Source organism: Geotrypetes seraphini, chromosome 9, assembly GCF_902459505.1.
Source record: "Geotrypetes seraphini chromosome 9, aGeoSer1.1, whole genome shotgun sequence".
Classification (NCBI taxonomy): Eukaryota; Metazoa; Chordata; class Amphibia; order Gymnophiona; family Dermophiidae; genus Geotrypetes; species Geotrypetes seraphini.
In genome coordinates this window covers 10,546,749-10,559,350 of record NC_047092.1, presented here as the reverse complement: position 1 = coordinate 10,559,350, position 12,602 = coordinate 10,546,749, and the positions used below count along the sequence as shown (strand labels likewise).

The 12,602-nt window shown below is 44.0% G+C and overlaps 1 protein-coding gene across 1 annotated transcript in view; it reads right to left on the bottom strand.

Moving 5' to 3' along the window:
- Window positions 1-3,465: 3,465 nt before the first annotated feature.
- The window catches only part of GDI2 (GDP dissociation inhibitor 2), a 43,894-nt gene continuing 34,757 nt past the window's right edge, over window positions 3,466-12,602 (bottom strand). The window contains exons 8-11 of the mRNA XM_033958708.1: window positions 10,932-11,103; window positions 6,386-6,530; window positions 5,737-5,791; window positions 3,466-4,834 (exon numbers count right to left, since the gene is read on the bottom strand). Coding sequence (XP_033814599.1) covers window positions 4,685-4,834; window positions 5,737-5,791; window positions 6,386-6,530; window positions 10,932-11,103 — 522 coding nt within the window. The 3' untranslated portion in view covers window positions 3,466-4,684. The remainder of the gene's footprint in view (window positions 4,835-5,736; window positions 5,792-6,385; window positions 6,531-10,931; window positions 11,104-12,602) is intronic.

The following is a 12,602-nucleotide window of genomic DNA, read 5'->3' as shown; positions in this document are numbered from 1 at the left end:
CAGAGAATGACACAAGGACAAATTTTTCCAAATCCCCACGGGAACTCATTTTCCCGTCCCAGCAAGTTCTTTTCCTGTCCCTCTGCACAAGCCTCAAACACTTTCAAATCACATAGATCTTTTTGGACCCCGGTTAGATTGCATAAGTTAGACAGTTCTAAATCTAATAGATGCTGGCACTGTCATTTAGAAATTGGGACTTTGGCTCATCTGTTGTTCTATTGTCCTTCGATACTTAACTTTTGGAGGTCAATATGGGGTAGAATTAATCACATTATAGAATCATCAATTCCGCTAGCATATGAGGCGATCATTTGTGGTACATTACTACATGTTAAGCCCCCTATAGATCAGTATAAAGGCCTCTTTTCCTCATAATAACTGGGATAGCCATCCAGATGATAACAAGGAATTGGAAAAACTATAAGTAGTTAAATTTTCCTTTCTGGTGGGCAAGTCTTTGCTCCAGTTATAGATTTGAAAGGATGAATGCTGAGAGTTTGGGGCATGGTAATAAATTTAAATTAATATGGGGTCCATTGACATCGTATGTTACATCACTATAATAGGGGAGGGTGGGAGGGATGGGGGATTATTTCTATTTTAATTTGTTTTGGGGTATTTATATGTGAGGGTGGGTGGGATGATATCATTAATTAGAATAGGGTAAGATTTTTGTGATCTATATTTTTATGCTTTATTGAATTATCACTGGGAGGGTGGGTGAAATTGGTTCTTTATAAATATATGCGCTTTTAATTGTATTATTCCGTTACATTTATTGTATTGTAATTTTGAAGTTTTGAAAATTAATAAAGATTTATAAAAAAAACAAACCCTAAAAAACAAGTGTTCGAGGCTTTGCAGTTAAGACAGAGATTAGAGGAATAGGGCAGGAAAAGTGACAAAAGTCACAGGGACGGGGAAATTGAGTTCCTGCAGGGATAGAAACATAGAAATAGACGGCAGATAAGGGCCACGGCCCATCTAGTCTGCCCACCCCAATGACCCTCCCCTACCTTTCTCTGTGAATAGATCCCACGTGTCTGTCCCATTTGGCCTTAAAATCAGGCACGCTGCTGGCCTCAATAACCTGAAGTGGAAGACTATTCCAGCGATCAACCACCCTTTCAGTGAAAAAGAATTTCCTGGTGTCCCCGTGCAGTTTCCCGCCCCTGATTTTCCACGGATGCCCCCTTGTTGCCGCGGGACCCTTGAAAAAGAAGATATCTTCTTCCACCTCGATGCGGCCCGTGAGATACTTGAATGTCTCCATCATGTCACCCCTCTCTCTGCGTTCCTCGAGTGAGTACAGCTGCAACTTATCCAGCCGTTCCTCATACGGGAGATCCTTGAGTCCCGAGACCATCCGGGTGGGCATTCTCTGGACCGACTCCAGTCTCAGCACATCCTTACGGCAATGCGGCCTCCAGAATTGCACACAGTATTCCAGGTGGGGCCTCACCATGGATCTATACAATGGCATAATGACTTCAGGCTTACGGCTGACAAAATTTGTCCCCATGTCATTGTCCAGTTAAATTCATAAGTCAAGGCTACTAGTCACACTCCATATAATGATTACCCTGACTTGCATAGCCAAAAAACACCACCAATCAAATATAGAAAGAGATTGAAGTATTGTCTGACTGCCAAGCCAGTAACCTAACTCAGACTGGCTGCAATCCTCATTAATCCCAATTGCTTGATCGCATAGTATTCTTAGTCATTTGACTTTTTACATTCTTATTAATACTTTTCTGTCAAGTTTATTGTTTGTGAAAATTTATAAAAAGCTGACAGAAAAGTATTAATAAGAACGTAAAAAGTTAAATGACTAAGAATACTATGAGATCAAGCAATTGGGATTAATGAGGATTGCAACTAGTCTGAGTTAGGTTACCGGCTTGGCAGTCTGAGGATCTTGCGAATGACTGGGCAGGAGAGGGCAGCTGGAACGCCGGCAATCACTTGCGTATGCTCCGACTGCCTAGCAGCTCCCGATTGGTGAGGCCCGACTTTAGTACAGGAAGAGGTGGTCGGAGCATAACACGAGCGATTTCCTTCACTTGACGTCGGTCCGGTTGCTCTCTCCTTTCTCCCCTGCTAAAAACCGTATTCACAGTTTTTCAACATTTGCGGGGGTTCCTGGAACGGAACCCCCACGAATATCGGGGGAGTACTGTACTATGCCTTACTTTTAAAACTTTACATACAGGTCAGCCATTGTATTCAGCTTCTATCACTATTCTTTATACTCCATCATAAGCACGGCGTTCTCTCGATTCTAACAGATTAGTTCTAGTCACCTAAATTAGCTCATTACCAATCTACCCGCACTTTTTTTTATTTCACCATTGCATTGGAATAATCTTCCTCAGTATATTCATGGAGAACTTCCTTAGCCAAAATTTAAATCCTTAGTAAAGGCATTTTTTATTAAAATGCTTTTAATATTTCTATAAATTGACAATTGGGCAATTTAGTTTGGGGGCAACTGCATTTCTGATAATCATTAATTTTAGGTTACCGGTACTGTTATTTTAGGAACAAAAATTTTGATTTTAGAATTATATGGGATTTGATTATTTGTTGGTAATGCTATTTGTAATTGCTTGTAAGCCGCTGTGACTTTCGACATTCAATGGGTTATCAAATATACACTAAACAAACATACGACATATACAAATGGCCTGTGTTTCTGAAACGCAGTTACTGCAACTAAAGGAAGCATAAGAAGTAATTGAAAGCACAGTTCCATGTGCCGATAATTGAAACGGGTTTTTCGACGTATCCAGAGACTTTTTAGGCCTCTGAATACTGCTTTGCGCCAAGCTCAAAGGGGTGGTTTTGGAGGCGTGGTTAGGACAGGAGGTGAGCGGGATGTGGGCCAACCTAGACTTTGTCGCCACACAGGGATAATTGAAAGTTTAACGAGACTTCCTAGACGAAACTTATCCAAAGTGCCCAGATAACCACTATAGACACAAAGTACAGACCACCACATACTCGCCTAGTGATCACCGACCCTCCCACACCACCATAGGGAAAGCCTAGTAGGCAGTATTGCATATATGCTTTTTAAATCGTAGCATGGGTATAGCACAAAAAGCAACCAGTATGCCAGGCAGCTGAAGAGAAATCTGATGCAGCCTAGAGGAAGAGTCAAGGCCCCATGAAACAATGGAATGCGGCAGCTAGCCATCCTTTATTCTCCTGTTGTTTTGCAAAGCATGCTTTCTCCGATTAGCTCATACAAGTTCAGCAGTGTAAAAATGACTTTACTTCAACAGAGGTCACAAAAAAAGCAGCCTATCGTAATCGCAAAAGTCCCACCCCTCTTTTTGCTTTCAAAATAGGCTTCCGTTCTTTTGTGCAAAGAATGCACAAGTCTTCTTAAAACCTCTGCAGTCTGGGTTGATTCTTTACAATACAGACCCTGTGTTAAAGCATTTCAACACACAATGCAGTTTGAAAAATTACAAAGGTTTAATTCTCAACTGTTTTATAAACCTTTTAATGTTCCGTAATTAATAGCAACCCCCCCTCCCTGAAAAAAACAAAAACAAACTGCATCAATTACTTTGTGCTTTTCCTTTTGTGTAATATAGCTCAGTGTTTTTCAGGATTCCACAATGAATGCACCTCTCATATGCACATTGGGGAGGATCCTGAAAACTCAACTGGCCAGGTGGTCCCCAAGGACTGGGTTGACAATCACCGATAGCTGGCAAAAGCCTAGCGTCAACGCTCTCTCCCTACTGCAAGAAAAGCTGACCCGTGCCACTTGCTAGGTTAATACTGACCACTGCTCTGTGCACAGGTCAAAGGACGACAACGCAATTCATTTCAAGGACTGGTTTTAGGCTTTACTTCACACAATACAGAAGTCTGGAACCTGGTCCTAGACAAAGAGGAGCAATTTAAGCTCTGTCCTATCAATGCCATAAATGCAGTTTGACCCGAGAGTTACAGAAAATGCTGTCACGGTATTGCCTGCTTTTTAAAAGGCTTTTTTTTTCTTATTTTATTAGATTAAAACAAAGGAGCACTAGACAAGAGTCGTCTCCCAGCTGCTTTAATCAGTTTAAAAAACACCTTAGGCTTTGGGTTAGAATTCTACACCAAGAGCTTGTATGGCAACAGTCATGTTGGACACGTTGAGTAGTTTACACAGAGAAAAGACACCAAATTGGACAGATAGTAACTGAATTTTAGGGGCGGTAGCCAAAATAATGCTGTTGCCTATACTGCATGGCAAAGTAACTACTGGTCTGGCCAATTTAAGCAACCTGAAGTCCAGGAAGTGTGCCCACCTAACTCCACCAATACATTTACTGTTGATTAAAAAATATATATATATTTTTTTAACAGCCTTGGAAAATTAGGTGATATTTAAATCCAAACCGGATGTGTCTTGACGGCCAGTAGTTTTAAGAAAAAAACCAAAATCAAACAGTAATTGTCAGTTATGGACAGCAGCCCTATTTAAACAAAAATAATTTGTACATGATATCCAAAAGAAGAGCTGTCACCAGTGCATCATACTTCCGTTTCTCAGAGATGTGTTTACAAAAGCAGGACTTACAATGCTGAGTTGTGTACAGTGTTCATTTAACTTCCTGAATTTATAAGAGATATGATCTTAGACCACATCTGCTTTTCATTTCTGTAGGCTCATCTGCTACTGGTCTTCCCCAAAGATGTCACACTTCTTGCGTTTCATTTCCTCAAAATCAAACTCGGAGCCCATCATCCTCTTGTAGATGTCCTTAATGTCATCGCAGGTGGTCTCAAAGTGAGTGGTGGCATCGTAAGTGCGAGAAATAAACACCTAAACAGCAAAAGTGAAAGAAAATGGTGATCAGGTATGGAAACGGTTGAAGCTGCTAACGGAGCTGCCAATAAGGGAAACTTAATGCTGAAAAGTAACAATTTATTCAAGGGTCTCTCATTCTTTTGGGGGGATTAGATTCTAAGAATAAACAGACCACCCTAGGAACTGAATTGTAACAGTATGTGAAGTGGCTTCCAATCTGCTCAGATCCTACACTGTTTCCCCGAAAATAAGCCCTAGTTAAGATCAACCCCGAATGTCCCCAACTCCATCCCTGCCTGATTTGCTGAAAAAAACCGGACTCGTCGATTCAGCAACCCCCCACCCCAGTGGGACCTGACATACCTCCGCTCTGAGGCCTCCTAAAGCAGCAGCTCTGAAAAGACTGCTTCACGGTCTTCTCAGCCGGGGCCTTCCCTCTGCTGCATCACTGATATCAAAGAACCCGTTCAGAGCGCTGCCGCTGTTTTTGGAGGCCTCGGAGTGGAGGTATGTCATTCTCATGGTGGGAGGGTCGGTGGGGTTCTGCTGCACATGGGAGTGGGAGGGAGGGATAGAAAGATGCTGCACAAGGGGATGGGTGAGAGGGGAAGAAAGATGCTGCACATGGGGAGGGGGGGAAGGAAAGAGGAAGAATTGGGGTGAAGGAGAGGAAGGGAGAAATGATTGTTGTACATGGGAGAAAAAAAAAAAAGACATCCCCTGAAAAAAAGCCCTAATGCGTTTTTTCCCCCCAAAATTAATATAAGACACTGTCTTATTTTGGGGGAAACATGATATTAAGTTTTTTAACTTTTAATGTGAATAGGTGCCTTTTCTGAGACGCCAATTATTTCTCCCAACTCAAGGGTTAGCAACCTCCCTCCCTGGCATGGGCTGCCCATGTGGCAGGTACAAACCTGGCTCTCAGTTCCCAAGTCAGTAGGAGCATACATATCACTGATGCTAACAAACCTAAAAAAAATAAAAAAAAAAGGCAAAATGAATTGAAGAAAGCTTAAAATGCACACCTATGCCATCTAGGCTCTATTGGCAGCTAACTGGCTGCCTGTAGCCAAAGGTTGTGTCAAGGATCTGATGTTAACGTTGAAACCCTTGTACGACATGGCACCGGGCTATGTGACGTGCTGAACAGGACCCTCCATTCCCAGGATGAAATACACTTCAAAATGCCCCTCTGGTCGTGCCCTTCAACTGCAAACGATGTTCCTACTCACTGGAATCGACTGCCACCACAGATCAGATCCCTTGAAGAACTCCTCAACTTTAGGAAAGCAGTAAAAAAAAAACCAAAACCAAACAAACGACCTCTTCACCTAACTCCCCTGCCTGACCAATGGGTACAAAGAAGTGCATATTGGTACCAGATCCTGGTACGTGTCACGTTAGGATAAACACTTGTATCGTAAAATGTGTACTGAATCTATGGCAAATCGGAACCTGTTAACTGTACATCATGTATGTTTGACCTGTAACCCGTTGGGGGGAAACGGGATAGAAATAGCACCACTAAGAGCCACACCGCACGCTGAGAAGGGGCCCACTCACTTCTGTTCCACAGGCTCCAAGAGCTCCAGAGCAGGTTTGATTTCTCTCTCTGGGTCGCTCGTTTCCACAGTGGTGCTAACGATGGCAATGTATTTTCCTTGTGCCGCCACATTGTGCGCTGAGGATATCATACAAACATAGATATCTGAAAGAGAGAAAGCAGAAAAAAGGGGGTGGGGCATCATTAGAAACTGATCATCTTCTCCATGATAACAGTGGTTAGAGCTACAGCCTCAGCACCCTGAGGTTGTGGGTTCAAATCCCATGCTGCTCCTTGTTGACCCTGGGCAAGCCACTTAATCACCCTATCACCCCGGGTATATTAGGTAGATAGATAGGGGGGAAATACTCGAGTACCTGAATGTAAACCACTTAGGCTATAAAAGTGGTATATAAATACAGAAATCTCAGCTCCGTTTATTAAATCTGATACAGACATTACATTTGGCAGTGAACCGGAGGAAAGGGGAATGACTTAGCCAGCAAGACCAGAGCTCTTACCAGGTCCAAGAAGGGATTTTGGATTTACTGTATTTTTTTGCTCCATTAGACGCACTTTATTCTCCCCAAAAAGTGGGTGGAAATAAGGGTGCGTCTTATGGAGCGAATACCCAAAGTGCACCCCCCCCCCCATTACCTTATTTTAATGCTGCTGCCCTCCCTCGCTGATGTTTTCAAAATAGTTGGAAAGAATCCTCCTGTCAAAATGGTGATGCATCAAAACTATGCAAGACAATCGTGCGCAGACAAAGTCGGGCTGGATTTAAACTCAATTTGAAAGCGCTCTGGGGAGGGGACCCCTACATTACAGAGGAAACTGAACTTTTTCCCTAAAAAATAGGGAAAAAGCATGTTTCCTCTATAATGGGGATCCCCCCCCCACAACATCCCCCCAACGGCAGCGCCAACACTACTAAGTTAAGTGTGGTGGTCCCTCCACCTCCCCTCTGAGCGTTTTTGGGGGTTTTTTTTAAATTCTTTATTTATTGCAATTTCAACATTTAACAATAAAACAAGTCAAAAAGAAAAAAATACAATGGAAACAGAAATATAGCTAATTATCAAGAATCAAAACATTCTTACATAGTAATTACAGGTTAAATGGTACATTCCAAAGACTAGTTAGACCACAATAAGGAAGGACGGAGCTGTAAAACGACCAACTAATCTTTTTACTATTCAGAAACAACATAAGGAAAATCGAAGTGGCACTTGATAGCCTCCGAGCAATTTCGATTGAGCAGATGAACTGGAGTACAAATCTCATGAAGCAGGTAGATAGTTGTTGCGGCTCATAAAATACATATCTACAGTACTCCCCTGATATTTGTGGGGGTTCCGTTCCAGGAACCCCCGCAAATCTTGAAAAACTGCGGGGAAGACAGGAGAGGGCACCCGAAGCGCTGGCGAGTAAAGGAAATCACTCGAGGTATGCTCTCTGACCGCCTCTTCCTGCACTAAAGTCAGGCCTAACCAATCAGGAGCTGCTTTGACACACAGCTCCTGATTGGCGAAGCCCGACTTTAGTGCAGGAAGAGGCGGTCGGAGCATACCGCGAGTGATTTCCTTCACTCCCCGGCGCTCCAGCTGCCCTCTCCTGCCCATTTGCGGTCGGAAAATGCCACGAATGACCGACCGCGAATAACCGGGGAGCACTGTATTACCTTTATATACCATTACACATTTACATGGATATCGTAAAATGAAGGTTGCTCCTAACCACAATGGTGTCAGGTCAAAAGCGCGCCCAGACAATTGAGCGTAGCGCGCGCCGCCGCGCCGCTCTAAATTACTGTTTTAGTGCTCCGACGGGGGTGTATGGGGGGGGAACCCCCCCTTTACTTAATAGACATCGCGCCGCGTTGTGGGGGCGTTGTGGGGGGTTGTAACCCCCCACATTTTACTGAAAACTTAGCTTTTTCCATGTTTTTAGGGAAAAAGTTCAGTTTACAGTAAAATGTGGAGGGTTACAACCCCCCAAACCCCCCCCTAACGCTGGCGCGATGTCTATTAAGTAAACTGGGGGGGTTCCCCAACAAAACCCCCCGTCGGAGCCCCTAAAAACTGTAATTTAGAGCGGCGCAGCGGCGTGCGCTGCGCTCAATTGTCGGCACGCGCTTTTGTATTTTGCGCCGTTGTCTATGAACCAACCACAATACCTGGGGTCTTAAAAGAAGAAACTGCTTTCTTCTTTTCTGGGTGGGTCTAGATACATCAGGATGCATTCTTTATACGACATAAAGGAAACATCAGGATACATTCTTAAAGAACAGTTTAAGTAACCATTCCCTATCAGAATCTATGGCAAACTGAACCAAAAGAGTAGCAGGAACTTGGGCTTTACTATCAGACTCCTCTAGGAAATTAGTTAGATCAAGGCTATCCACAGATAAATTCTGCTGATTAGCTACTTGAGATTTTATTCTCCCAGGCAAATAGTAAACTTTTGAGAGGGGCGGATATGAAGCCTCTGGTACTTTCAAAATCTCATTCAGGTATCGCTTAAACCAGGGGTGTCCAATGTCGGTCCTCGAGGGCCGCAGTCCAGTCGGGTTTTCAGGATTTCCCCAATGAATATGCATTGAAAGCAGTGCATGCAAATAGATCTCATGCATATTCATTGGGGAAATCCTGAAAACCCGACTGGACTGCGGCCCTCGAGGACCGACATTGGACACCCCTGGCTTAAACATTTCTTGTGCTGAAATATTTAAAAAAAAACACAAAACTTTGGGGAAATTTATCCTAAGATTACATCTTCTAGTTACATTCTCCAACATTTCATTTTTAAAATACAAATAAATTCCCACTATCTATGACCCAAATTGAAGCTTGCAGTTCCAAATTTTTCAATCTAGATTCCTAGTCTGCCGATTTATTCTCCAAAGTTGTTAGTTTATTCTTAATTTCTGTATGCTCAGAGGATCGTTATGCAAGAAGTAGATAACTGCTGAATTTGACCACCCAGAGAAAGTTGTAAGCTAGAAATAGCCTCCAAAATCATCTCATATTAATGACCCTAGGTCTTTGCAAGGGGGCAATCTTCATTCTAGGACCCATAGAGGACAAAGTACCTTGAGCTGCAGTAACCAAAGAAGCTCGAACTAGTTCCTCTTCATGGGTTTGCTCCATTTCCTCCACCAAGCTTGTTGAATTATCCTCCTGCTCATGCACAGGATTGGGAAACCCGCTCTGCTGAGACAGAGAGGAAACGCCCAGGGCAGGTCTGACCTCCAAAATCTCCTCCGTAGCGCCAGGGCGACTTGGTGGGCTCCGCTCCTCCGGAGATAGGGTGGTGCTTTCAAAGGAGGATTTGCATGCTTCAGCCCACGAGCCAACTCCAGCCAAAGATCCCTCCGGTTGCTCAACTTGGGAGCCACGCTCCACGAAGGCGTCCTTCGGACCAGTAGAAGAAACAGGTGCCTCTGGGAACACCCAGATCTTAGATTTTCCTCTTACCATTCGGTAAAGTTAAAGAAAACGTATTTCCCGGCGACGGTGTCTTCGTAGGAGCTTCAAGACACCATCTTAAGTTAGCTCCGCCTCCTCGGAGCACTTTCTAATTGAGTTTAAATCCGGCACGCTTATATCCTGTGCGCGATTGTTGGCCCGCCTTTGTCTGAACACGGTTTTAACTATGTATTATCAAAATAGTTGGAAAGAGCCTTCCTGTCCCGGCCGGCACACCGACAAAAGCACGCAGGACACTGTCACGCAGACAATCCCGCGCCGTCATCTTCTGTTGTCTCAGGAGTTGCAATGGACGGTTTAGAAATGGGCTTTTACAATCACCATTGCAGTTACTTCTGGGTTGGCTCCCTGTCTTGGTACAGAAATGCTTTTAAAAGTTTTCTGAACCTGACCCAGTGGTCACAAGATCGTAGCGTAAATGGTGGTTGGTTCCAGCATTTTGCTAATTGATATTGCATGGATAAGGCAGTGGCTCTCAACCCTGGCCTGGAGGACCACCAGCCAGTCAGGTGTTTGAAATAGCCCTAATGAATATGCATGAGATAGATTTGCATATAATAGAGGTGACAAGCAAGCAAATCTGCTCCATGCATATTCATTAGAGCTATTCTGAACACCTGACTGGCTGGTGGTCCTCCAGGACAGGGCTGGGAACCACTGGGATAAGGTAATTTGCCTGGTAGATGTTATACTGTTGCCTGCTGGGAATTTTAAGTGGCAAAGATGGCCCTCAAGTGTCCAGAAAGTGAATTACAAGCATCTACACAGCTGTCCCAAGCAGGAACCGAACCCTATTTTCTCACTGTTCACACTCCATGATTCTGACGCACAATGCGTACTGCTGGAACCTAACCTCTTATTTTCCCGTAGACTCAACATTTCTTTATCCACAAACATTTTCAGGAACTGTGCTACCAGGAATAACGAGAATGGACTGTAGCTTTGAGAATGACATTTGTCTCAGTTTGTTCTTTGGAAACCACCTGATAACTGAAACAGCCTACAGTCTTTCCAGCTACAAAAAGTCTCAATAGACACCAGGGCAAGACACTTCCAGTGTGCTGCCAGCTCTTACCAGATTTCCTATTGACCTGGTTTTGTGGAATAATGATTTGGCAGGAATTTACATCATTCGTGTTCTTGATTGGGTGGCTCAAAATACAGATTACTCGAATCACCTGACCCACTTTTGTAACTTGATTGGGCACATAGCTGGGATCGCAGATCAACTGCTTGCAACGGGCAACCTGCAAAACATACAAGACCGTTAAAAAGGATTCCCTGCCTGTTACCCTATCTTCTAAGCACCCTCTGCCTGCCTGGAGGATTCTTCCCACACTCCATCAAAAATGGTGCTCTCTCTTCTTGCCTATAATTTCACCACTACACAGATGTCTTTGCAGTCACTGTCTCATTCATAGGAACTGCTAGGAGATACATTTGAAAATTAAGATACTATAAAATGTTAAGAAATTCAAGTGATGTATATAATTTCAATATGTCAATTATTTATACACTTGATGTAAGAGGTAAAATGAATAAAGAATTTGGAAAAAAAAAAAAAAGAGACTATAAAAAGATAAAATGCCTGACCCTCTTAAACATACTACAGTGGTACCTCAGTTTACGAGTGCACCGGTTTGCGAGTGTTTTGCAAGACGAGCAAAACATTCGCAAAATCGGCGCCTCGGAAACCGAGCGCGCTTCAATTTGCGAGCGCCCCCCCTGCGAACCGGCACTCCCACCCCGCTGCCATCAGGCACCCCCCCGCCGCGACCTGAGGTCCCCCCAACCCACCCGAATCCTCTTCTTACTTTTCTGTAGCCTCCGCAGCGGCACCAGCACCAGCATGTCCTGTGCGTGGAGCCGGTGCCTGAAGATCTGCTTCCTGTGCAAGGCCTGAGAGTTCACGTCGAACGTGAACTCTCACGTCGAACGTGAACTCTCAAGGCCCAGCACAGGAAGCAGATCTTCAGGCACCGGCACCACGCACAGGACATGCTGGTGCTGCTGCAGAGGCTACAGAAAAGTAAGAAGAGGGTTCGGGTGGGTTGGGGGGACCTCAGGTCGCGGCGGGGGGTGCTGGATCGCGGGGAGGGCTTTCGGTGGGAGCAATGCCGGTTCTTGTGGGGGGTGGAGGAGCAGCGCTGCTGGCCTCGGGGGGGGGGGGGGGGGGGGGTGGGGGGTGGAAACATATCAAAGCAAGTTTCCCTTACTTCCTATGGGGAAACTTGCTTTGATATACGAGCATTTTGGATTACGAGCATGCTCCTGGAACAGATTATGCTCGTATTTCCAATTTTTTCTGCATGCAAATTTTGGAAAAAATTTTTAAAAATCGGACTGCCTAGCTGAGTCTTATGGTTTAAGAGGGCTGTATTGAGAAGCAGAAAACGCTAACTCTGTATTGTAACACCTTTACAAAAGCACAAGTATCGATTAAGGCTTAATAATGTATTGATTGTGATTTAATAATGTCTTCATTGAAACCATCCCAGGAAATGCAAACTCTGTATTGTAACTCCTTTACAGAAGCTCATGTATTGTAACGCCATTACAAAGCTCATATAAACCACTCTGAATCGACTTCCCCAGTCTTTAGCAGCAGTATAGAAGCTTTCAATAAACATTATAACATTCTCCCTGCCCCCTTCCCCCCAATAAAGCAAAAGACCATTTTTATCAAATCGCAGAAGACAAATTCTTAAAAATTCATGTTTAGCTGTCAACATTTCCTTTATCTGCT